Genomic DNA, 26,785 nt, shown 5'->3' on the forward strand with positions numbered 1-26,785 from the left:
TGTTGCCCGCTGCAACAACAAAAAACCACCTGATTCAGATGAAACATTCATTTAGATTTTTCCCTTTTTACTTAAGTTGAAACACAACAATTTTTAAAAAAAATGCACAATAACGCATAATAATATTTTCTTTTTTTTAAAAGACACAATTTGAAAAAAAAAAAATTTTGAAAAAAAAATTGACAAAAAATAAAACAAAATTTTTTGGAAAAAAAAGAATGACAAAAATTGAAATATAACATTAAAAAAAATATATATATTTAAGTTGAAAGTTGAGCTTGATGATGAGCTGACGATTCATTTGAATCAGGTGTTTTTAGAGCAGGGCAACATGTAAAACATGGCAGGGCAGTGTTCCCTGGGGACCAGAGTTGGAAAACACTGGTGTACATTGTGAATCTAAAAGTTACGTAATACAGTTTTAAAACGCACCGTTTCAGCATATGTTAAACAACTGGTAAAACAAAAGTGAGTTGAAAACCTTTTTCTAAGGAAGGAAATGTTTTTATTTTATAAACCATACTGTTAATGAAGGAAACTGAACATAAGTAATGCGTAGTCCTGTGATGTATATTATACTTCAACCTACTTTAATATTTTTACTGCACACATTTTAACACGTCACAAATAACAAACCCTAAAACCATATCTGCACCTCTGTCATCATATGCTCTGATTCTATGGCTCACAAACTTGTCCGCAGCCGCACAGCAGCTGTCGCCTAACGTCAGCTGGGATTGGCTCCAGCTCCTCCTGCTACAACCTTTAAACGATGAATGTGACATAGTGAATGAATGAATGGATGAATGAATGAATGAATGAATGGATGCTGTGAATGCAAGTAGGAGAACAAAGCATCTTCATTTAAAACGTTGCATCAAGTCTGCTTTAAATGTGACTGAAATCTCAACTTTAAAGTATAGTACAGGAAGGTGTTTTTTTTCAAAATAAAGGTGATAATAAACTCTCATTGAAGAACAATGGTGAAAAAATGCTGTGTACTTAAATGAATTGTGAGTTATTGCCCCCCATTAAGCCACATTATGTACATCATTTACTGCTGGTGCTTTGATTCATTGTGACAACTTCCCTCAGGATGTGCAAAACATTTCTGTTCACACACTGACCCCTAGTGGACTTTCAAAGTAATGCAAAGAAAAGCACAGTACAGTTGAGGACGTTTCATTGTTTCCGTGGGAGTAAAGTATTGTTTTTCGTGGCTCTGTCTGTCTGTAAGGTTTGAAGGTGTGTAAATTAGGAGATAACCCTCAGTTTTAACTTGATTTTTTTTTTAAGTTTTGAGCATTACACTCATGGCACAACAGTGGTTTGTGCTATGGCTCAATGCTAAGGTCAGTTCTTAATGAGGCTAATCATTTTGACCCTGGTAGTTATTTGTTTTTTTGTGGAATCATTTAATTTCTTTGTGCAAAGTCGAATCATGGAAGTATCCAAAATAAAACTAGTAAAAACCTGTGTTAAAAATCCCTTTTCTTTGTTGAACAGCATTAGGGTGGGCTAATAATTTCATCCTGAACTGTATCAAACATAAGTCAGACTACAAACAGCAACTGTCCTGTTGTTCCACATCTATTGATTCATGAAACAGACATGTGTCACTGTATACATTAAGAATCAATATCACTTAAATAAACTTGTCCCAGTTCACTGCAAACCCGTTTAAATAATTAAAATTAATTCCACTCTTCTCAAATCAGTCAAATCTGCTTTGGATAACAGTTTAATTCACAAAAATACATTGACCAATATAATGAAAACGTACTAAAATGTACTTTAATAATCCATAAAGGCTGGAACATCGACAGAAAAACACAGGAAGCATTATTAGAGTTGGTTTAGTATAATATATTTCAGCTTCAAGAGACATAGAAATCAATCCTTGTTTTTCCCCGTATTTCTTCTATAAAAAGGCCCATTTTTTTTTCTGAAGCATTATTATGCAAAAAATGGCATTAGAATATATTATGGGAGCTATGAAATCCCAGTGACTGAGTATAAAATTAAGTCACATCAAAGAGAGATATCTGCAGAGAAAGTCCATGAACAACAGGGCAAACAAAGACAAAAAAAAAAGGTTGTAATAATAAAAATAATAATAATAATACATAGTATAGACCTTGATCTATCATCACTGGCATGACAAGCAGGGACAATAGGTGTATGGCTATAAAAAGAAATTCTCACTTTTCCACTTGATTTTACTCGAAAAAACATCTACACTTAAGAACTGATGCATTTTTCTCATGCTGTTGTTGAAGAATATTTAGAATCGTACAACTAAAAAGAGGTCGACTTCCATGTCTTTCAAATACAATATTGAAAAAGATGAACAATACTGAATCCAAGTTTCCTAACATTGTTTTTCCTTCTGTGACGCTGCCATTTCTTTTTTTATTATTATTATCATCAAACTGTCAACAAAAAAAAGAAAAAAAAGAAAAAGAAATAAAATGGAAAACGGGGCTGCTCTCTGGCCGTGTAGGCAGCTCATGGACACCTTATTTTTATACTTTCAGAGGCTTTGCTGCAATCTTATCATCATCATCAGTTTGTGGTGGGGGTTTTTATTTGTTGGTGCAGAAATGGAGACTGTCCGTTCAGGGTTCACACTGAAACTGAGACACAGAGGAAGGTCCTCAAAGGCGAGAGACAATAGTCTTCTCTCTCGTACTGTCTTTCTTTACCTCGCTCTTCATCTCACTCTCTCTCTCTCTCTCGTGTAGATCATCCTCGTCTTTGATAGGAGCGGTTCAGTCAGCTGATTCACCGTTTATGGCTGATGGAGGGAGGGAGGGAAAGGGGGAAGGGAAGCGGGCGGGCAGGCGGAGGTGTAGGTAAGATCGGGGGGGGGGGCTGTTGGAATGCTGGCACGTTCCAATCAGGGCAACAGTTCTTCATTACAGCATTTCTGCAACACAGAGCAAGAGGTTCATGATTCATTTCATGGGTCATTAATGCTCAGATTTAATCATCACTTTTACTATCCTAACTATATGTATAAGCGCTCACTGCCCTCTAGTGGCCGTTTAAGAACACTGCATTTGTTTGAAAAGTAGAGGAATGTTCTTGCACTCTTACTCCAACTCGAAGCCTTAGGAATAAAACGAATAAACCGGTTTCTAAATGTTTTGAAACAATTATCCAACTTGAATGTACAGATCTACAGAAGACAGATAGTCCCCCATCATCATTAAAATGGAGAATATCTATCCTTCTTCTTCACAGCCAATTTTCATCGGAAGCTAGAACTTTTAGGTTCTAGTTAAGGACCCCCCGTTTGTGAGAGCCAGATCTTTAAACCGCACCTCACATGTTTCATATAAAGCTTAAAGAGAGTCCCAACTTTATGGGTTACTCATTATTGAGTCATCACCTGCTGTGTCTTCAGTCCAGGTCAGAGAGCAGAAATGAGGCCAGTGGTCAAATGAGAGCGAGCTGAGCTCTTGATGGGCTGCTGGAGGTCACGGTTCACAGGGATATTTCACTCCAATATTTTTTTGTTTTTTACCAAAAAGGACTAAAGAGCACCTTCCAAACACTAACGTCCTGCTCTCTGCTCGTGCAGTTTTCAACGCCCCACAGCAGACATACAGTAATTACTCGTTTGCCACCGGTAAACGGTGTTCATGTCGACGTCTGCAGTGTAATTTCGACTGCTGTTGTGTATTTAACTTGCTGCCAAAGACAGTAGTTTAAGGTAAATAACACCGAAATCTAGTCGATATTGAGCAACCATCAGTTGGTCAAATATCACTCATTTACACCAGCCATTGTTTTGTGTTTTAACTGACTGTGGCAGATATTATGTAATGATATAAACCCTCACAACATGTGAGAATCCTTCCATCATTACCATAACTCCCACATGGTATGATTGTAGAAATGGTGCAGTTACTGTTGGTGCCGTCTTCACTCAGATCAACAGATCGTTTCTGCTGCTTTTAGCGTTGGAAATAAAAAGGTTTTGGACACTGAATTGTCTCATTAAATCCCTAATGGGTTCAGGTGTTATTTTAACAAATGGCAAAGTCTGAGGGCAGAGCAGAGGACAAAGAGAAATGGAGGTAAATGGTCTGTATTTATATAGCGCTTTTCTAGTCTTGATGACCACTCAAAGCTGCTTTATAATACAGTTTTTGCCATTCACCCACCTCACACTTTCATACAGCACATTTGCTATCACTCATCTTTCATCCAAGTGGGCAGAGAGGGCAACTGGCTTGTCTCAGAGGTTAAAGGTGGAGCTTTTATAGCTCAACTGACTCTTTTCAGTGAATACATTTTGATTTGTAATAGCAGGAAAAGCACAGGTTTCACCAACATTGGGTATATATATTAAGGGCCATGCATATACACTACCATTCAAAAGTTTGAGGTCACTTAGTTGTCCTATGTCCTCATTTTTGAAGGAAAAGCGTTAGAAGGCTATTGGATGATTAGAAACCCCTTGTGCAATTATGTTAGGACAGGTGAAAACAGTTTGCTGATTCTTCGACGGAAGGTCAAAATTATTATTTTGAATAACAATCATTATTTCTAATCTTGTCAATGTCTTGATTATATTTTCTATTCATTTTGCAACTCTTTTAATTAATAAAAGTGTGACTTTTAATGGAAAACACCAAAACATTGTATAGGTGACCCCAAACTTTTGAACGGTAGCATATACCTTCAACTAGTGTTTTATCTGCGGTTTTGCCGCTGGTTTACCATGACAGAAAGCCTTTTCGAGAGGAATTCTCAGCAGGAGTAACATCGAGCTTTACGTCTACATCAAAGCGCAAAGAAGAAAACCTGAGTCTATAAACAGTAATGGCAACATCAGGTGTCAGAGTGATAAAACAACATGTGGGTTCTCCGGAGTCAAGACTGTAAAACTTAACCGAGGGGAAATGAGGCCACCTGTTGCTTTGTCTAACCAAGCACATACAGTCAGGCTGATGTGAGTTTACTGAAATATGGAGTCAATTTCCCCTTTTTTTTCCCAAATCCTTGAATACATCCAACCTAGTAAATAGGAGTTCCCATACTGCCTTACACCCTGGTAATTTCATCAGTGTGTACAGTACAAATTAGATACTGACAGGCGCAGTTCATGAGGTCAGCAAACTCGGTGGCCAAAGTGAAATGTGCTCTTAACTTTCACTCCGTCTCATTCAAAGCTAGCAAAGCAAATCTCTCCCCTCTCCCCTCTCCTTGTCTCTCCCTCTGTGGGACAATGAGGCTGTAATCCTGTTAGTGCTGGTTCACTGAGCTGGCCGGCATGTGAACGGGAGCGAGGTGGGCCAGACCTCGCCCTGGGGTCTGTTGACAGAGGCCCCCTCTCTCACACACTCTGGACCTCTCTAGCGATCCAAAAACATCTTCTGAGCCTATAATCATCTTCTAAAAGGGAAGCCTTCCAAACCCACGGCAGAAACATTGGTTTTCAATTTCATTTTGTTCCATATCCGTGAAAGACGGTTTAACTGGGTTTAAATCTTACCAGGTTATCTTAAGCCTGCCCCACACTAGAGGATAATTGGTCAGATATCTGTGTTGACAGGATCGTCTAGTTTGTGCTTTCCCAGGATTAAAACATTGAAGATCGGGTTACAAAGTTTGTTGCGTCTGTGGTCTCCCACGTTTTTAAAATCAAGACATTTTTGAAAATCCAGCCTTTAGTGTGCATTGCCTTCAACCTACAGTAATATCATGAGTATAAATAAGAAGCGGGCACAGAATGCATGTTGCAAACGAAACCAGGTAGACTGCTCTACAAAGCTAATCCCAAAACACGCTTTACTATTTCTGGCTATTGAAAGGTCTGAAAATCAATAGAAATGACATTAGTGTGGTCATTTTGTCCTTACAGGAAACATGAACTGATGTGATGAAGTAGCTAATTTCAAATTACGAATAAAAAAGAAAACTAGTGCTACGCACGTTAAAATTGTTTGTTAGTTAAAATGAGTCTCTAAACTTCAAAAACAGAGGCACACATACGCAGTACACAGGTAGCGCTGCTCTTTCCGTAATAAACAGACTGCTCCAGTTTGACTGTAGGCGTGCTAAAAGAGCTAATGCAGCTAACTGGAAGGCTGGTGCCTAGACGCCGGTGTCGCGGCACATAAACACGACGTCAGGCGCGTCTTTTTCTGGTTAGTCATCGTAGAAACGCGTCATGCGCTAACGTTGACGCCGTTAACAAGCTAGCGTCCCCAGCACTAAGAAAAACACACAAAAAATGCCAGCTAACGCAGTTAACTGGTAAACTGTGCCTAGACTCCGGTGCTGCGGCACATAAACACGACGTCACGCGCGTCTTTTTCTGGTCAGTCATCATGGAAACGCGTCATGCGCTAACTTTGACGCCGTTAACGAGCAAACGTGCCCAGCACTAAGAAAAACGCATACCAAAAATGGCACTACCGATATCACAAAACAGTCTGTATGGACAGAACCTCCATGTGACTGTTGAGCAGCAAGTCTTCAACTCTAAATGAAGATGAATTATTTCATCGCATACATTAAATATCAGTAAAGGCTAATGAAAAATGAATAAACAATCTGTTGAGGGGAGGATTTACTGGCACCAGAAGTCTGTTTTACTGAACATGGCTTTTCACACTGCTCTCACGACAAGCGTCTGACCACTTACTATAAATAATATTAAAACTATAGAAAAGAAAAGAAAACCAAAAGAAGGGACTTTCCCAACAACAGATTGGAACTTCCTTAAAACTAGCCGTTACCATCTGCTGCGTTTCATATTTTAGTCCAAACTAAAAGAAGCTCATCAAACTTCTTTTAAAAAAGGTGGCTCTGGAATTTTAGCCTGTCCGAGAAATATTTGCTGAATGTACAAAATGACACACAAAACGTCCGACCGATTGGTCATCAAATGACTCGGTTCCTCTTGTGACAACAGATTCAGTCACTATCACATGAAAAATGTAACATAAAAAACTTAAATTAGTCCAGTCCAGGTCAGGCGTAATAACTTCACACCAGGCAAAGCAAGTGGCATACACATCCACACCAAACATTCAGGCTAAAATACAGGCTAAACTGTGCATGCTAAAGGAGAGAGACGGATGAAAGCGATAATTCTGCGTCCCTAGCTGGTGGACAAATGCTTACAGTGATAAAAAAAGAATGGTCCATTTCAAGTGTTATGACATCTTGGAACATGCTGAACTAAATGAGTTGCAAGAACAAATGCTCCTAAAAGTTCTTAGCTTCTTCCACGGCTAAGAAGCTACAACCTGTCTGACAAACTTGGAAACGCAGGCTAACGAATGATAAGCTAGCTGAGATGAAAGAACAAAGCTATTACATAAAATAAAACTGAAAAGAATTAACCTTGCAGTCCGTTTACACATCATTACCTCATGATTGCGGTTGCTACATTCAAATGCAGGACTACAGTTACAATAATGCTGATGACACGTACACACACACCTGGCTCAGAGCTGCTGCAGGGGCTGGAGGGTCTTTAAAGCAGGACACAGTTGGATTTCTTTTTCGCCTTCTTCTTTTCCACTGGCGTTTTCCTATTTATCTGTCTGACCAGGTCATAGAAGATCTAAGAGACAATAGACCAAAAAAAAGAGAACAAACCTTCAACACTGATACACAAAATGCTAAACTCACCTCTCCTTTATTTAATCCTAACACACCGTTCTTACTTTATGCAATAGTTTAGCACCTTATTACAAAGTGGAGATGTGTTGCTGTTTAAACAGACTTTATTACAGAATTAGAGATGTTACAAACTACACAATTCCCTGTGGTTAAGGTAGAACTGAGGACAGGATGTTTACAGTGTGGACAGGTTCATGAATGGTTTGCCGTGTGGTTTGTGCACTCACATCGAGGACGTTGATCTTTGACTTAGCAGAGGACTCTAAAAAGGCACAGTGGTTCCACTGTCTGGCCAGGTTCTGGCCCTGCTCCTTCCCCACGACACGCTCGTCCTCCAAGTCACATTTGTTCCCCACCAGGATCATCGGCACCTGGAAACAAGCAAGAATAAAAGAGAAGATGAAGCTCTCCGAAGCGAGTGTTTTATGACTCCACTAATGCTGTCATCATTGTTTCCAAAAATGTATAATAAAAAGGAAGAAAACAAATATCTTTATGAAAATGCAAATGGCAAGTTAGTCTATGAAATTAAACATTTATAATATTAATAGTGATAGTATGGGGGAGGGGTGGGAAATGAGCATTAAAAATAGAAGATACTTCGAGGGCTTTTTGGTACCAGTGACAAAACAATAGCCAGGCTTCAGTGCAAATATCAAAACCATACTGAGGATGCAAGTACGACCACATGAAGAGCCACATAAAACACATTGTTCTCTATAAAAAAAGATAAAAAACTCTGACCCCGAATGACTGTGCCTGCTCAACTTATGCTGAACTAACACATTAAATACATGAAGCATTAAAAACATCTGACAAAAAAAAACTCTTTGAGGCCTGACTGTCATACTGGGCAAAGCTGGGGCAGAGAGGGTGTCGGGATGCGGCTCATCCTGCCTGCTGTTTCCTGACCGGCTATCTAGGGAGCGCGCCTGCTGGCCCGGAGGAAGCCATGGCAGCCCCGCCCAGACGGGATAACATCGCTTTCCTTCCTGAATGTTTTCAAACATTTCATTTGGATCGCATGCTCTGGCTGCTCCCTGGAATTACATGATAGTATAAAGATGGTAATAAGATGTTAATTTGTCATGCAGTGTATTCTTACCTCTAAACGAAACACATTTTTAGTATTTAATTTAAAGTTTGCAAGCTGTATTATCGAGAGGAAAGCAAAGCTGAGGTGATCTACTTTCCATGGGAAATACAGCCTCCACTGCACACTTACTTCTGACCCAGAAACTGCCTCTAGACATGTGCTGTGAATCTGGAAAAACTGAATATTTGGGAGCAGTATGGCGGAATCCTGACATGTGACAACTTGCTCAGTTAAGAGATCGTATTTGACACATTCCTACTTGAAGGTATAGAATGAATAAACTTGGGTCATTATTTTCCTTCTCTCGTCCACACACACTCAAGGTTGTGAGCGGATGACAGGAAACCACAATGTTTAGATTAACCCAATGGAGGTTGCTGCTTGATGTTTGATGTCCAAACAAGCCTTTCCAGTGGACTGCTGAATGGCCTTTCTCCCTGGGGTTCAAAAAGAACCCTCCTAACACAAACCTCTGGGCCGAGCTAGGATAAGAGAGGGATGGAAGGACGAAAGGTATGCAGGGAAGGAAAAATATGCTCCGTGTCAGCAGCGCACACAGGACAATCAGCAAGAAATTAGCTTTCTTGAAGAATCCACACACAGCCCGCACAGAGAATCTGATCAGATGCTCTTCACATGCTCCAGACAGGTCCTGTCTCGTTCACAATGGCATGCTCCAGAGTGGATTGCAGGGAACACAGAATGTGGCAGTATAGATTAGCTTAAATGATTGGAACAAGTCGCTCTAAGTGCTGCAGGGGAGTCACAAGCATGGAGTCAGGCATTAGAACCATCCTAAGTCACACAGGCAGAAAGAGAGCAAGCGACTGCCCGGAAAAGTCTTAAGACCTCTCTTACGTAAGAACTGCGGAAGGAAGTGAGAGGGGCTTTTAATAGTATGTAGTTTATTTTATTTATTTTAGGAAATGGAATATTACTTTACTTGTGTTTACAGTCACAAAAAAAACTTTTAATTGAGCTTGGCAATATGCGGCAGTGCCTCTGTACATTGTGACATCTAAGCAGTAAATGGAGCATGTCAAGGCTGAGAATGTGAACAGCTGCGGTAGGCAACTAGAGGTGTTTTACTCTGCAATAGCTCCAGAGCTTGTGTCCAAAAAATAAAGAAAACATGTTAGGTATTTCCTTTAGTTATGCATTCCTGCAAGGGGCAAAGAAAGATAAACAGATGTTGTTTCTATCATATGATTAAATCACCGCTGGACTGCCTGAACAAAATAGCCAGATAAGCAAAACTGTTCCAACATTCAGAAAGAGCAAACAGAGAAGAAAAGTATCAACTGTTCTTTTTTACATGTTAGGAGCCACTGATCCTGCAATCCATCTGTTAGCCTGAGGCTAACCTCAGCTCCATAACCACAGAGGCTCTAATGAAGTACCACAGCCTCAAACTCCAGTATGTTTCTGATGAACCGAGGCTTTCCTTGCACATCATTCTCGACAGTCCAATCACCCGCACCAAGTGCCAGACCACAGTGAGACCACGAGGCAGGCCATAGAGAAGAGGGGGGGGACACAGATCAACAGGAACTTAAAAAAGCCCAGTTGAACTACAAAGCAGAAGAGTATACTGGCACTGAAGGGGAGAGAGGCAAGAGGATGGCCAGTAAAAAGCGAGACAGAAACAATAAAGACAGAATAAAAACTTCCACACCAAACTGAAGCCCCTCATAGATGGTTGACAGGGAACAGAACGCAAACCATAAGAGAGAGGGTTATAGTAACATTCAGTCCCAGCGATCACCAAAAAAGGGCATCTTGGATTCTGCTGACGCACTGCCCCACCAGAAAGGGGTTGGAGGTTTTACTTTCTACAACAACCTTCAGAATTTATCAAGAGATACAGTAAACTGGAAATGTATGGCTAAAAAAGTAGGAAAGCAGGAAAATAATAACAAGATGACGTATCTTCTAGTTTATTGTATCTGTTACCGATACAAGCTGAAGAGCAGGCTTTAATGGGAAAACCACAGTTTAAAATCTCCTACTAGGATAAAAAAGAAAAAAAACATTGCCCTACTTTCTGTTGGACTCTTGACTAGGCAGGGACCAATGCTGTGCTTCCAGATTAAGTAAATAAACCACAGGGACCTCCACAACGCTACCATTAGCTAATGATAGGCTACAAACAAACCACAAGTGCTTTTCCTATTGTTTGCACTGTACTGACAATATGAGAGTTATACCAAGATACGGTCTGCATTACGTTAGGGCAAGGCGCATTTGTAATCAGTGTTGTTATGGTGTCCATGGCAACAGTGGGATCAGATCACTGAATAATGTAGACGGCAGAAAACATGGAAGTAAGGTACTTATAAACTATTTGTAATGTTTTTTCAGTGTATCTGGGTACTACAACCTTATACGTTATAAACATGAGTGTCCTCTTACATCCTCTGTGTCCTTTACTCGTAGAATCTGTTCTCTCAGGTCCTGGAGGTCGTTGAATGTTGACTGCGCTGTGATGGAGTAAACCAGGGCGAACCCTTGGCCATTCTTCATGTACAAGTCCCTCATTGCTGTAAACTGTTCCTGAGAAAATGAAGAAGAAGAAGTGGGCATTAGCTCTGCCATATAAGCTTTTTATACACTCTTAAAAGTGTATTATCATAATGTTTGCCTTCATTGTGTTTTAACAGCAAACTAAAAAATCTCTTTGGGGTTTGGACTGTTTGTCACACACACAACACAGATTTTTCTTAACTATTTGCAGATGCTTTACAGGCTGAATGATTATTTGAGAAACTCTTGATGATTACTTGCAGCCCTACATAACGCTGAAAAAACATAGCACAATACAGTTGTTGGATCTCCGTCAAGGTTTTGTCGTAGCACTGCACAATCACAGGACTAACATGACACAAATCTGCCTGTAGCAAATATTTGATTCATAACGCACTACAACATTTGAGGCAGCACAGTTCTCTTGTGTTAGGAAAAGGAGTTCACCCTGGATACAGCTCAGTTAATGAATGCAATGCGGTGCAGTTTCTGTACTACCACAGAATCAAACTTTTTCTGCTGTCTTTACTGCTCCTCCTCCCATATATTTACATCTCATTTAGAGTTATTTCTTTGAATCAGCCGTGTTTTTCCCTGCAAGTTACATTTCCTGCAACACAAGTGCTTCAATACACTCAAAAAAGTCAGGTACAGACAGACCTTGCAATGGAAAAATGTTCACTTACTGTGCCTGCTGTGTCAAGAATTTCAAGCATACATTGCTGCCCATCTACCTCCACTTGCTGTAAAGAAAAAAAACACATCATCCATGTCATATATCATGTACCATGTTGTTTCATACACACAATTAACACAGAAAGAACAAATCATTTCAGGATGGAATGTGAGTAATAGAGAAGAAAATCAAGAGGAAAAGAGAGGGAGATACATTGGGGAAAACCAGACGACAATATCATGACGTGAGCTCGCAGAGCAGCTGCTAACAATCAGCTCGTTCCATGCCGGCACTCGCCGCCTCTCCCCCTGTACTCTCCTCTCACGAGACACTCACCTTTCTGTACGAGTCTTCTATTGTCGGGTCATATTTTTCCACAAAGATTCCCTGTACGAACTGAACTGTCTGTAAGAGAACAGAGAAGAAATCTGCCATCAGATCACCGTGACCTCTCCAGCCACAAAGAACGAAACGTCCGAGACTGTCGCGCTTTCTAGCTTATTCAAAAGTAGAAGGACACCTGGAATATGTTCAAGAAATGCAAGTGTGACTATATGCAAATCAGAGGGCCTAAGCTACAGTAAAGCAATGTGCTTAGTGACGGTAGACACAACAACATCTTACAGTGAAAATAGGTCAAACTGTAACTGGACTATTTAAAAACCCTATCATGGAAAGCCAAGTTATGTTAGCAAACATACAAACAAATGCATAGGAAGTACATTATAGCAGATATTTTAGAAGGACAAAATACAACTCCATCATTAGCCTCAGCCTTCTTACAATTCACTCCCCAATAAATAGGAGAGAGTAAATACTCACCAGAGCAGACTTGCCCACACCTCCAGAGCCTAACACCACTAGCTTGTATTCACGCATGGCGGGATTGTTTCACCGGACAGCCCAACAGTCTGCAGAGGACAAACGGAGAGAAGAAAAATTATTTGAAGAGTGAGAAATGTGTGTAAAGACAATGTGTGCAAGACGACGCTAAAAACAAACAAGTGCTACTCAAAGAAACTCTCTTTTCAGGGGAAAACAAAGACATTTTCAAAGGCTGGTCACCAAGTTTTTCCACTCTAGAAAGGAGGGATTCTAGTCATTCCTGGAAGTAATGGACAAGACGCAGCACAACAATAGAGGGAACACCCATTATCGAAGCTGCTTCAGGGTGGAGGAGGTGAAGAGTATGTGACCCCTTCTCTAACACAAACCAGCTGTGATCGGTGTATGACTGTAGAGGGAACTGAGGGGGAGATACTAGCACATGGACCTGGCAGATTTTCCTGCTAATGACACAATCATTTGGCCTTTACACACCAAAACCCACCCTGCTGACAGAGTTTTAGTCACCCAGTCATTTTAAATGTTGTGGTACAACAATATGGAGTCAGCCGTTTGGTGGAAGAGGTGACTGCAATTGAAAGGAAACCGAGAAGAGATAGACAGGTTCTGACTCATTGACACAGATTGTGGAGGAAAGTCAGTCGAGTTAGCCAACTGGGTCAAGCTGTAATACAGATAACGAGAGACTCCCAAAGGTTTATTTGTAGTATTTTGTAAAAAGGGGGATTTCTGATTCTTTATCACTCAAGCTGACTTCATACTATCAGTTGTTTCTAAAAGATTGTTTTCTACAATACAGCTCCCATTTATTACCTTAATTTGGGCGATCTGCCATTGTCTAAATTGTCACACCACAGTTGCATAATGGACCAGGTGTTTTTACACTTGTCTTGTCATGTCATATCAAACTATGTCAGACTTAAGCCCACATTATACTTCTACAACTGTAATGGTTCTCCGTCGCGGTGCCGGATATGCACTGCAATTTCCCGCCCGATCACTAGGGGTCGCTACGCAAGGTTGTTGTGCTTCTGGCTACAGTGAGCAATGGCGTCCGAGAGAGAAAGACTGTTAAATAACATTGAAACACAGATACTTTTGATACAAAAATGGAGACGTGAAAGACTGAGGAGACGTGTCTGGAGGTGGCATGTACGACCACTAAATGTACCGAGACTGATGGAGACTGACGATTTTAACCGTCTCATTGGACCGATGAGGGACATGAATGAAGAATGTCGGCTGGCAAATTTGATGAACTTCTATGCTGTGTTGTACCTCATATTAATCATCAGGGCACCCACCGCATGCCCCGTTGATGCCACCCAGGGACTGGCTGAGGAACAATCGCAGCCCTTGTTGTCTCCATTGTCCCTTGACAGAGTGACGGACACTTAAAAAAATATTTCATGCAGTTGGAGATGACGGAGAGGCTTTTTTGTGGTTACCGTCCGTCTCTCAATTGTAGCATGGGGAGAAACAAAGCCAATCGGGACATCCATAAAACTTTCATTACACGACAAATCTTGTCATGGTTTTACAGCTGTTGCTTTGAGTGTACTTGTGTACCTATCATTAAGCTCTGCTGCACAAAAGAGAGAACCGACATGTCAAGTGCTATTCCCAAACTTGGAGCAACTTAAACACCATATTTTATACAAACCAGGGAACTTGTGGCTCTTGTTTTAATGAACCTTAGTGCGAAAAAACAAGAAATACTTTTAGGTAATTGGTTGAAAAGTACAGCTGTTTGGCATCAAAAATGTGTGGAAAATCACAGGCGAGTTTTTTTGTGTGAAATCGGGTCCTAAAAGATGACAACAGAGCCGTGCTTGATAATCAACCCTTTTGCAAACCATCAAAAGCTAATCATCAGTTACCATTGGAAGCAGATGATCACCTCCTACACTGTTCTTTTCACAGCTTACTGCATTAAAAATACTCAGAGGAGGTGGACAAAGGATGAAGGACCTCCAACTTCAACCACAAGGAATGACCATGTACTGTGAATAATTCACATTCAGTAATCCTCATTGCACAAGTTCTTCTTGCATGATTAGGGAGGAGTCACTGGAAGGAGAAGGTTCTCACAATACACGACACTCATGTAAACAGAAGAGAGTACAAGTCAAGTGCATGCACAGTGTCTCAAATACAATGTCATATACACAATGTCAGACTCAGATTCAGAGTAGAGCTCACTTGTCTGCTATGTGCACATCATGTTTCTTGTATGTACACTGTGGACTGACGCCTGCTAAGGCATATAACATCAGGATATCTTTTTGTAGCAGTGGCTCTTAGGCCCACATGGAAACTTTTTCTTTGTTATTTAGAAAAAGTTCTCCTTTCAAGAAAGGTCTTCATTCACAGGAATGAAGTGAACAGACCAAACAAACTCCAAACACAAGAGGAGGAGGATGACAACAACGATGAAGATTGTTGAACAGCAAATGCGAGGTAGACATTGTTTCCCAAAGTAGCATATTGGTTCTCAACACGAAAATGCAACAGTTGCATTTTGAGATGTTCTTTGAGAAGGTCTTTCTCAAGAGCATCTCCTGCAATCTTTAAAACCCTCAAAGATAAACAAAATATTTCAATTTTGACCAAAAATCACCTTAATATTTCACACCTTTATTTGACAGGACAAGCGATCATTAAAAAGGGAGACAGAAGATGGGCTGACACAAGTAGTAAAACACTGTGCCGCCAACTTCTCCACTTTTGCAATCAACTGGGGTAACAACAAAAAAAGTCCTAGGCTCAGTGATGAGTTGTCTCCAAAGTAAATTTATGACACAACACAGCTTCAAAGTCTGTTCTGGCCTATGTGAATAGGAAAATATTATTAAATGTAATAAGGTTAAAGTTAGAATGTCTTATTTACATTGTTTACATCGTCAGCACAGTGAGAGGACAGCCCAGCCTCTATTAAATTCTATAATTCATCACTGTCTTGAACTTCTTGTCACCGCCTGTAGAACATATCACCATCTTTGGCCAACATCCATTCATCATCTACCGCTTTGGGGGTGGGGGCTGTGCCTATCTCAGCTGACATTGGGCGATAGGCGGGGTAGACCCTGGACAGTTCGTCTTAGGCCAACAGCTGACCAGAAAAAGGTAGGCTGGCTTATTGAAAAGTGACCATGCATATGACTTCTGGTCCTACAATCTCGCTGTTTCTGGGGCCAGCTTGAAGAGGGCTTACACTGTGTGCATCATGCAGGCTATTGGTCAGAACCTCATATAGTCCCCGCTTTAAAACAACCTGACCTATCCCTTTCAAGCACAATATCAATTCCAATCGCTAAGCTTGAGTAGGAGTGAAGGACAACATTTCTGAGCTCAAAAATCACCGTCCTCAAAGCAGATGACGCTATTGATCAAGACCTCAAGAAGCTCTGCTTAATATTCAATTGGTGAACAATACACTCCTCTTCTGAATGCCGTTCTTTTGGAAATCCCTCATGACATTCTCTCATACAACAAACTAGGGACATGATTGAAACCATTCAACACAGAAACTCTCCTACCAGGAACACTAAAAACAATGCTGCACGACTACTCGCCTGCCTACACACTCACAGTGCACACCAACTCACACACACACACACAAGGCCATTTAAGGACATCTCCCTTTAATACCAAACCTCTCCCGGTTTCCACTGCCTCGGACTACACACTTCATTCTCATCAAAACAAACACAAAACACACCGTGGCCAATCCTCTGCTCTTGTAGTAACCCTAGCAAATAAGGAGTGAGGGGAAAGCCACATGCCACAGACACATGCAGCACCATGACATCACTGACTCACTCACCCTCTACAGCAAAAAGTATGTATCCATCTAAGGCTGGAAATTGGACGAGGTGGTGCTGCTGCTGCTAGCGAGAAATATGCAGCAAATGTCTGCATCGACGGCAAAACTCAAAACTAGAAGAGAGGAGATGATACCATCACTGGCCATCAATTTCTGAAGCTGTCATAGCAACTGACTCAGCAAGTTGTATGATTGACAGCTGCCCTCTGTATCTCCTACACCGTGCGGATGGTAACAATGCACACATCCGCTGGTCAAAGCTATTCAGCACAACAAAAACTCTTGTGGTATCTTATTGGCATCCATGCTTGTTGACTCACATACAATTACATAAGCCAAACAGTTAAAGGAGGACTGGGTTCAGGGTCAGGTGTAGAAAGAAAGAAACATGGTGAGATAATAAGTACTGTTCTGCTAGAGTGTTTTCAAATGCTGATAAGATCCTGGTTACTCATTACCTCCAACAAAACCACACATTTAGCATGGAAAAACCACTAACATTAGGAGAAAAACCAGATGTCGCTGACAGCAGAAAACCTGAAACAGACAGTGTACAAGTGAGGAAGATGGAGTGGTGATGCTTTACATTAAAGACAACTAACTTAAGACTTATTCATTCATTACCTAGCATTTTATCCTCCTCGTGAGAGTCACAGGGCTGCTAGAGTCAATCCCAGCTGACACAGGGCGAAAGTAGGGATAAACCCTGGACAGGTCGCCAGTCAACCACAGGGCCACATAGAGACAAACAAATACTCACTCGTTCACTCCTCACACCTACGTTTAATTTATAGTGTCACATTCACCTCTACATATTTTTGGACTGTATGTGTACCTGGAGAAAGTCCACGCCCGCATGGGGCGAACATGCAAACTCCAAACAGAAAGGTCCTCGGTCAGACTGGGTATTTTCTGCAACTGTTCTAGCCACTACTCAATTTTATTTCAATTCATGGTCACATCTATGTCAATGCTGGAAAACATTATCAGGGTTAATTTTACAGCTTTATTAATTCCGATTCTGATAGCTGATTCTGATCATTCCAGTCCTGATAGCCCTCTCGATGTTTCCTTGAAAGAACTATGGTATTTGACACTGATTTGTTGGAACAGTCTCAATTATTTCAAAATGCTGAGCTAGAACAGTAGTGAGCTTGTATCAATTTGAGCTTCAAAAATCTAAAATGTGTCTACAAATAAAGTCTAAAGTATTCCCAAGAATCTCTCTCAAAACTAAAATTAAGTTATTCAAACTTTACACTATATATGAAGCTCCATATTTTTCAGTGGTCAAAGTGAAAATTCTTGCATGATCAACTGGCCTGTGGTTCCCAAACAAAATTAACTTAAACAATACAAATAAAACTGTCTCTAATGTACCTGTGATTAGTGCCACATTGACTTCCTCCTCTCAATAAACATGCTGGGCAATTAGGAATTTACAAGCCAGTAAATGAAAGTGGCAACTACTAAACTGTTTTTGTATGATCTTAACGTGGAATAGGCTGAACACTATATTCACTTCAATCTGAGAACCAAGACTTCACAGAAATGTAGATTTTCACATCTTCACTTCAGGGGGAAATGACTGCACACGTCAGACTTTGTGCTATCTGCTTAGTTCTTGCCTCACTTTCCTGGCCAACAACAGCCTTCGAAAGAACCAATGAGTCAGACCAAGAGTGCAGTTCGGCACACAAAAGTTCGCTGTGACTTAATTATGACAAAGATCTGTAACTGAAAAAACACCATCAGCCGAAAGCATCTGTGTTGCAGGGCCTTGACCTGTAACCACATCCTCTTTCCAAAGCGCAAGAAGGCTCCAAGCTGATAGGATAGAACAGGAGCAGTTGCCTACGAAAATAGCCTCTTTCAGTCTCTGTTCCTGTTCAGGACTCCAGACAGCAGGCTTGTATAGAAGATAGGGGGTGGGTGGGTTAAACAGTTTGCATCGCATCATCAAAATCTGAATTGTGTAGAGGTCACATGGTGAGACAAATGTGTAAAATACTTCTTTGGAGATAGCCAATCTCACCGCCATAAATCTACGATACATACCTTCACCAAGGATATTGTATTTATGGCTGCATCTGTTCGTCTGTCGGTCTGAGAGCAGTATAACATAAAAAAGTAAAGGATTGATTGGATCACATTTTTGGGCGCAAGGCCAGACAGAGGCTCTTTGAGTGCTTTCTCTAGTTTCTATAAGAGTCAGGATATATGATCACACAAGCTAAAGTAAAAGTATGAAGGACAAACAAGATGGCAACGTTAAGCCACACAACAAAGTGTACACAATCCACTGTCACAACACTGCTTTTTCTATACCTTTGGCAAAGAAGCTTTGATTTCAGCTGCTTTTATCCATCTATCTCTGATCAGCGTAACTCAAAAAGTGAAGATGTAGGTTAATCTCCAAGGAAGAAATTATTACATTTTAGTAGTGATGCTGATATACATTAGGATTTAACAGAAACAAAACACCTTGCAAAATAGGCGGTGCCAACAGCGTTGGAGGTTTGAGCTCTGAGTGCTTTCTCTCTGTGTGTAATGCCTCCCACCCAAATTCAAATGTAATAATCAATTCATGACAAAGACTTCAGACGATCTTCAACGTTTAAAGTCCCCATTTGAAGCTAAATACACCATGTCATACCTTTCAAGAACGGTGGGTCCACTGTTGTGATCATTTATATATAACAAAAAAAGGATACCGAGTACACACCTTTCCTGTAAAACAACACTCTGCAGCAGAAATAACCTGTAACAGGCAGAGGGGGAAGCTTGGAGCCAGACATCAGAAAGAAATCTGAGCTCTTAGGGTTGTCTCACAGTGAATCTACTTAATTTGCTTATGGCAGCGGCATATGTTTATCACTCCGGGTCATGCTAAGTCCCTGCAATCTGTGGCTACGACTACACCACCGAGCAGTAATCAAGAGCCCTTGAATGAGAATTACAACCGTGGCTCCACTGAATTTAATTAAACTGTTCAAATCGTAATCCCGTGTAATGATAATAAAATACCACGAGCTATAATCCACACAAGTGAGGCCAGCATCTGTCTGTACACAATCCACTTACATGGCAACATCAACACTAAGTCCCGTTATCAAGCCAGTTAGCAGAATGCTGCTAACTAGCTAGGTTTAACTGCCTGCGACGGGCCGACGCTTCACAAACCGCTAGCTGCGGCTCCCTAGCAGGCGAGCTAGCTTAGCCGACACATTCCTGTCCAAGACGTGTGTTCGCAACACATATTTGTGGTCAGCAACAACACAATTGCTCTCAATTCACCACTGGAATGTCCACGGACCAGGCGGGGGGTTTTAAAGGAGTCCGCATTCCTGTGCTAATCGCTCACCACAGACAGAACCGTTTTTTTGCTAACGCTACCTGCCCTTCCGCCTGGCCTTGACTAAAATGGGAGTGCTAACTCCCGTTTTTTTTTTTTTTTATTACTTGGGGACACATTTCCTAATTAACCCGAGAAATAAAACGCACGTCGCTCGCCCCGTCGTATCTGCTCACTTGCCCCGCAGCTGTCGGCGCTACGTGTTTAGTTATTAGACGGCAGATAACCGGTAGTAAAGTTTGGTATTTGCACTCACCGTTCCTCGCTCGCTGTCTCTCGCCGCTCCGCAAGTGTCAGTTTGCCTCTGGCCCGAGTGTGTGAGTGTGCGCGTGCGTGCGCGTGAGTGTGTGCGCGCGCACAGACGTCACTCCCAGTCCCACTATTTCCCATTTTCTTAAAAGGGCATAACTCCATAGAATGAGCCACACGACCCGCACTATTTGCATAATAACGGGCTGCTCAGGATTTAATGAGAGACAATAAGAATATTAAATCACACACACATGGATATACTTTCCGTTAGTTAAGTGATGCATTTCAAATGAGGTGCACATTCATTCCAGGATTTAAAAGATCAATCAGACAAATTGCATAAAAGAACATGCACATGCAATATAAAGAAAACATAACATTATATATGCCACATTTGAATATATCCTGTGACTTAAGTATTGCGAAACACTTTGTAAAGAAGGAGACACTGACATTATCACTTCCCTTATTTGTCTGGCAGTTTTTAAAGGTTGGAAACAGGAACAGCCCAGACATAAATGAATGAATTTTGTGCTAAATAAGGAAAAAATCAAACACAAAAAATCGAATGTAAACACATACACAGTCACTGGATACACCTGTTTGTGTAGACATTATGTAGGTGACCTGGTAAAGTTCAAACCGTAAGAATATGAATGGTGAAGAAAGGTGACTATTTCAAAAACTGTTGATCTTCACACACACAACCATCTCTAAAATGTATGAAGAATATCCAGTGAGCAGCAGGTCTCGTTGATAGACGAGGTCAGAGGAGGAGAATGGCCAGACTTGGGGCGCAACTCACAATTATTACAAACCAAAGTTTGAGAAGGTCCATCTCTGAACCTCAGGCCTCGAAGCACATGGACTACATGTGTATAAATACATGCATTAACTGTACATCTTCATGCACATGCACGCTCATACTTCATTTAACTAAAGGATCCAGTTTTTCTTCATCATCTATCTCACGGTTCCTGATAACGGTGAGCACAGCTTTATTTCAAGATCTTTAAAGCAGCTTTACAAACTTTGTCCAAACAGCCTCAAACTCTTGGGCTCATCAAGCCAAATGAAGATTCCAACTTCTCCAAATGTAAATATTTGCTGTGTTTTTTACTTTTCTGTGATAGCACTGATTATTTTTGACTGGCGGTTGGGCAAAAATGTCGAGTCGGTTCTTCGCAATCGTCTCTGGACTTAAGTAGTGTTTATTATTGACCGACTGGCACCAAATAAAAGCTCAAACAACTGGTTGAATAGTTGACTTAATCAATAGAAATAAAATGGTACAGCATTTTGTCAAAACTGTTAAGTGGTGACTGATAAAACAGGCAATTTAGTGCATGTAATTCTACAGTTGAGAAACTGTATGACCTGTGTATTTCTCCAATTTTGAGATTTTTAATATCAAACAATTACATTACTCGATCAGGTATATAATAGCCTGACAAACAAATTAGGTCTTTGAACATTTACATTTGAAAAGTTATTTTGAAAAGTACTCATTCAGTAGATTAGAAGCAGAAAACTGGAAATCTTTGGCAGTGGCTCCCTCTAGTGGATAATGACAATTACACACATATTTTGGTTAGGAAAAACCTTGAAAGAGTAGTGCAAGAAAAATATATATTTAATCTATAGTTCTCAGATGTAAGCCTACAAGATAAATTAATTCATAAGACTACAGGCGATTTTACAATTATTTCTTTATTGTACCACAGTACAATCTGACATACAGCTTTAATACACTATACAGTAATCCCTTGCTTGAGTTTCTCTATTCATTTGTACAGTCTATGCCATATTTTCACTGGCAATATCATCCACAGCTCTGTGTTGCATGTGAAATGACTGTCAGATAACACACCATGCCTGGTCCAACTCTTTACTATCTAAAATAAATAAATCACTTTAAAACAAAACTATCTTCGAGGAATCACTTTGTATCCGATGTTCTGCCTTCTTAACAGAATGGCCAGCCAAATGTCTCCGGCCAGCACAAGCAGGTGATACATTTAGGGCAAATAAAGACTAACGTGTGAATACAAGCAAAGAGTCATTACTGTATATACATAAGTATTTAACTTATACATAATTTAATATGTTCCATGTGTGATGTGTTTCTGCAAGATACTTTATACCAACAAAAATAGAAAATCATGCCTCATCCCCACAAGCACATTTCTGTATTTAACAAATGTTTTGTGAAACAGATGCACACCACAAGGCTGAGAATGGTAAAACACAGATCTGTGCACATGGCTCTTGAGAAGGAAAATGAAGATGTTTTTTGCTCTTCACTTCTTTGACAGTCCATAAAATTGGGTGCAGATTTTTCTTGTTCGATGAGTGGTAATTTGCATCCCAATGTCTTCATTACAACTTCAGCAAGGAATTCAAAAAAGGCTTAGTGGATACAGAAAGTCCTCTCACTGATATTGGCTGTAGTCTCCAAAGGAAGGGGAGGGCATGGGAGCCGGGGCAGGTTCCTCTGCAAACTGAGGCCCTGAAAAGGAAAAAGGACATAAAACTCCAGCGTGAGATGACAGACGATCAGAGGATTAAAAGCTGTTCAAGGCGAGACCCATATACACGTCAGCTTTAAATGTCCAATATCATTGGTAACACTCACCAGTTGGAAATTGTGCCGAAGCAAACCTTGTAAGCAAGATTCCAGCACCCTCTATCAATGCCAGCAGAATACCGCCCATGGCTGCCGATCCCACCATGGCTACTGGTCCATCTACAGAAGCAAGTCATAATATACTCGTATTAGTCATGTTCAGAGCTTATATAAGCCTTTAGATTTCAACTTGGATGTTCAGTTTTAACACTAAAAGCATCGGCATGAAACAACTACCTCTATTTCATTGTCATCACATATAATATATACATAAATTACAGTACATAATGCTGTGGTATTTTCGTAAAACTAAGGTCTCTCTGAAGCAGCCACTTTCCCATAAGCACTTACTTCTTGCAGCAAGGATGGCTCCAGTCATGGCCCCACTTGTTATTGAGTTCCATGGATCTTCCTTTTCTCTGATTTTGACTAATCCGCAGTCAATCATGGAGAATAGGCCTCCCCATACTGCAAAGCTACCTGCAACCCAAGAAATAGTCCTTAATTAGTCCATTACGATTCAATAGCTCAAGGTATGCTAGGCACTTTGTTGTTTCAGCAAGACAGAGTGCAAGAAATGGAATACAATGAAGCACACAGTGAAACAATGTGGTGAACCATGGCAATGTTCAGAGAGGCAAGTGTGCAATAAAGTTTAGATATCATTAGCAATTAGTACATAGCAAATCAATTCATTTGTTCTTACCTCCAAGCTGTGGAGCTCTGGTTTTGATCGCAGTCATGCTACCTCTCATTCTGTGGCTCATCCCCTACAACATGAACAGATAGGTGTCAATTCTACACTTAGTGCAAGTTATCCCATCCTTTCTGGTTTGAAATATGAAGTACAGCATACAAAAAGTGCTATTAAAGAAAGATTAGTAACCTTACAGATACCTATACATGAAGTACTGTAGTTAATTCTACAATCGTGGCATTTTATACTACAACTTCACTCATGTTTACCAGCCACAACTAGCAGCAATTATATCCTATTTTTGTGTGCTGGTGCGGAATACTTCAATGGCTGAGTGGAGCCGCTGGTAGTATTTGTTTCTGTTCAAGCCTTTGTGTTGCCATGTGTATCATACTCAAAATACACAAAACCACAATTATTTTTTGCGTCATAGCACGGGGTCATAACCGGTCTGGTTTCATGTTTTGCAATCATTTGAGATCTCAGCTATGTGCTGAAAAGGGAAAAATTTCACACTGCAGCATTGTGATATTTCGCAAAAAATATTTTAGTGTGTGAATCTGCTGACAAGTTCAAAAATCTTAATTTTCGACCAAGGCAATACAGAGAGAATAAGAACAGGTGTTTTCATGTTTACAACCAATATGAAATTTTGTGAAAACAAATTATGTCACAGCCACACCTCCCAAACCCCTAACCTCGTTAGATGTCACAACATCAAGCTTTATGTGCATGCATCCTCGTCTTCTTCTCAGGTTTTTGTGTATTTCTGTGGCAGCGTTACAGTGCCACATACAGGCCTAGCATATATATACTTCAGTGTTAAAAGACATTTGGGGGGCTTTAACGTGTATGAAGACATCATGAAACAATGCTGTGTTTTCAGAAAACTTTTCAAAAACATAAAGATTCCATATGTCAAGTTCTGTCTCCATGTGGATACGGTATAAGTGTTGAACTGCAAGGTTCTACTTACTGAGGGTGAATTTCTGAAGCCCTTTACTGCCTGAAATATTCCTCCTCCAATGGCTCCCATGGTGAAGGCTCCACCACAGTCGTCCACAATTCTCCAAGGGCTACAAATATAATACAGCCATTAACAGGAGATCAGTATAAAGGTCAAACAAGCAGAAACAGCTGATCATGCTATAATTACACATGTTCATACTGTGCGAAGTCTTAATGCTTCCTGTGCAGCTCATTGATGTCCAAGCTAATAAAACCAAGGTTAATTGTGTCTGTGTAGATTCAAATTCAAACAGGCCATTGTTATTCAAAACACATCGAGTGAGTAGCAACTAGACTCAAGCTTCTCTTAAAGACTTCTTGAGAAATGTCCAAGTCAAGTTGCTACCTACTCAGTGTGTTTTGGACAAGGTTGATTGTGGCTAAACGGCTAAACTGTAAAAGAAAATAAAAATAATAACCTTCCAGATCAACACATTTTAAAGTTGACAAACAGGTTGGTCAGACTGAGAAGTACAGCAATAGCTCACTACATAGTGTAAAAAAAAAATATATACATATAAACAGTAACAAGTGTACAATTATAAGCCCTGAAGAGAAAACTGTAGCACAAGATGAAAACATGTCAAATGTTGCTACAGAGAAGCATGTCAAACTAAAAGCCAATGATTCTTAACTTTGTACATTGATCCATAGGTTTGACCTTTAGAACGGCTGCAATGCATTATCTATACATCAGTCATATCTCTGAAAAGTAATTACAATACACAGATTGCTTTGTTTTAATTTCTGAAACAATCATTAACACTTTATAATAATAATAATAATAATGCATTATAACTTCTTCTTTTGGCTTCTCCCTTTAGGGGTCGCCACAGTACATCAACTGCCTCCATCGAGCTCTACCCCTTGTGTCCTTTTCTGTCACACCAACTGTCCTCATGTCCTTCACAACATCCATGAACCTTCTCGGTGGTCTTTCTCTTTTCCTACTGTCCATCGGCTCCATCGTTAAATATAATAGCTGTTCTTCCTCTGCACGTGACCAAACCAGTTCAACTTTATCTCTCTTAATGTATTTCCCAGTCGTTCAACCTGAGCTGTCCATATGGCACACCATTCCGTTTAAATGCGGTTTAAAACCTACTTTAATTAATAGATAAATATGACGTGTGTATGTTTACATTTTGGAGGACATTTGCGTTGTATTCAGTCGTTGTCCGCCATTGTAGAAAGAGCCCTGTGGTCTGGAATCACACTATAGCTGATCCACGACAGCGATATTATATTAAAACATCCCAGAAAATCACACAGTGTCTTGAAATTGTCTTTAATGTCGTTGCAATATTGGATTCTCGCCAAGTTTGACTTCACCAAGTGTTGTGCAATCTTCATGCTTACCCCCCCAAACTGGTAGCTCTGACGTTGCTAGCTGAACTAGCAAACATGTGCTACAGCAACATATCATTAACGTTAGCGTATTTATCTTTAACTTAAAACGTGTAACACTACATTGACGTGTCGCTTGCTGTTAGTCACCAATTGCACTGTGCATCAGATGTCAGATAAATGTAAAGACACAAGGACACGTACACCGAAAAGCCGACAAGGTCACTAAAAACGTGATTTTAGCCACAGCGGTCCTAACCTGGTACACGCCGCTAACGCCCACCAACGTGAAATTAGCACGCTTGCTAACTCTGCTAACCGGCCGGCCGAACGTGAAGTGCCCTCGTTAAGCCACATTTTGAACCACAAAACACGTACAACACACACACACACGACGTGCTGGTCACTTCACACAGAGTCACGGACAGGTGTTGGTAAAAACACAGCGCGACATAGATGTATCTTAATTCTTCAGGACTCACCATGGCTCTCTAGCATATTCCTCCATTTTGTTCTTTAGCTGTACCCTCTGACGCAACAAAGCGACGTCACAGGGGCAACGTTTTTTTTAAAGGAGTATCCCTTGAAATTAGCGTCACTGCCCGAAGCTAGTATGTTCCCTCTTCTACCACTAGTTTTGCTCATTAGATCTTTAATCTCAGTTGCTTTAGTCCTCGCGTTAGTTCAAAGGACTTCAACTGTTGGAAAGAAGAAGATGGTGGAGAGATGTTGTGACACTGCCTTCATCTCTTTCCCATTTTAATTTTTTTTTATAACTGTCTACAGAGCCTGCTGGAAGTTATAGATGACACTATATATGATAAATTAAAGCTCATACTGGGCTACAGTGCATTATATGGCAGGGCTGATTGTGGAGCTGCCGAAA

General features: G+C 40.5%; 2 protein-coding genes across 3 annotated transcripts; both read right to left on the bottom strand.

Annotated features, from left to right (window-relative positions):
• Positions 1–1,825: 1,825 nt before the first annotated feature.
• On the bottom strand, positions 1,826–20,272 carry LOC310930122 (ras-related protein Rap-1A-like). Of its 2 annotated transcripts, none has more exons than XM_083893045.1 (8): positions 20,226–20,272; positions 12,765–12,853; positions 12,279–12,347; positions 11,953–12,009; positions 11,156–11,296; positions 7,875–8,018; positions 7,465–7,588; positions 1,826–2,929 (listed from the first exon to the last, which is right to left on the bottom strand). In XM_083893045.1, the coding sequence occupies exons 2-7, from the start codon at positions 12,819–12,821 to the stop codon at positions 7,499–7,501; spliced, it is 558 nt and encodes a 185-aa protein (XP_083749171.1). In that variant the 5' UTR covers positions 12,822–12,853; positions 20,226–20,272; the 3' UTR covers positions 1,826–2,929; positions 7,465–7,498. The 2 variants fall into 2 exon arrangements, with proteins under 2 accessions (XP_083749171.1, XP_083749172.1); XM_083893046.1 differs by having other exon boundaries at positions 7,457–7,588.
• A 1,683-nt stretch (positions 20,273–21,955) lies between these two features.
• On the bottom strand, positions 21,956–26,420 carry timm17a (translocase of inner mitochondrial membrane 17 homolog A (yeast)). Its single transcript, XM_083892284.1, has 6 exons — positions 26,382–26,420; positions 24,521–24,620; positions 23,554–23,617; positions 23,199–23,327; positions 22,857–22,967; positions 21,956–22,730 (listed from the first exon to the last, which is right to left on the bottom strand). The coding sequence occupies exons 1-6, from the start codon at positions 26,405–26,407 to the stop codon at positions 22,654–22,656; spliced, it is 507 nt and encodes a 168-aa protein (XP_083748410.1). The 5' UTR covers positions 26,408–26,420; the 3' UTR covers positions 21,956–22,653.
• Between the last annotated feature and the right edge of the window lie 365 nt (positions 26,421–26,785).

This window comes from Microchirus variegatus (genome assembly GCF_963457635.1).
Source record: "Microchirus variegatus genome assembly, chromosome: 7".
NCBI lineage: Eukaryota > Metazoa > Chordata > Actinopteri > Pleuronectiformes > Soleidae > Microchirus > Microchirus variegatus.

Coding starts and splice junctions, on each gene's coding strand:
- timm17a (XM_083892284.1), bottom strand. CDS start 26,407: ATGGAGGAATATGCTAGAGAGCCATG. Junction 23,618..24,520: donor GCTTCAGAAATTCACCCTCA/GTAAGTAGAACC, acceptor TTCATGTTGTAG/GGGATGAGCCACAGAATGAG. Junction 23,328..23,553: donor CAGAGCTCCACAGCTTGGAG/GTAAGAACAAAT, acceptor CTTGGGTTGCAG/GTAGCTTTGCAGTATGGGGA.
- LOC310930122 (XM_083893045.1), bottom strand. CDS start 12,821: ATGCGTGAATACAAGCTAGTGGTGTTAGGCTCTGGAGGTGTGGGCAAG. Junction 12,010..12,278: donor TAGAAGACTCGTACAGAAAG/GTGAGTGTCTCG, acceptor TTTTCTTTACAG/CAAGTGGAGGTAGATGGGCA. Junction 8,019..11,155: donor GAGTAAAGGACACAGAGGAT/GTAAGAGGACAC, acceptor GCTTGTTTCCAG/GTGCCGATGATCCTGGTGGG.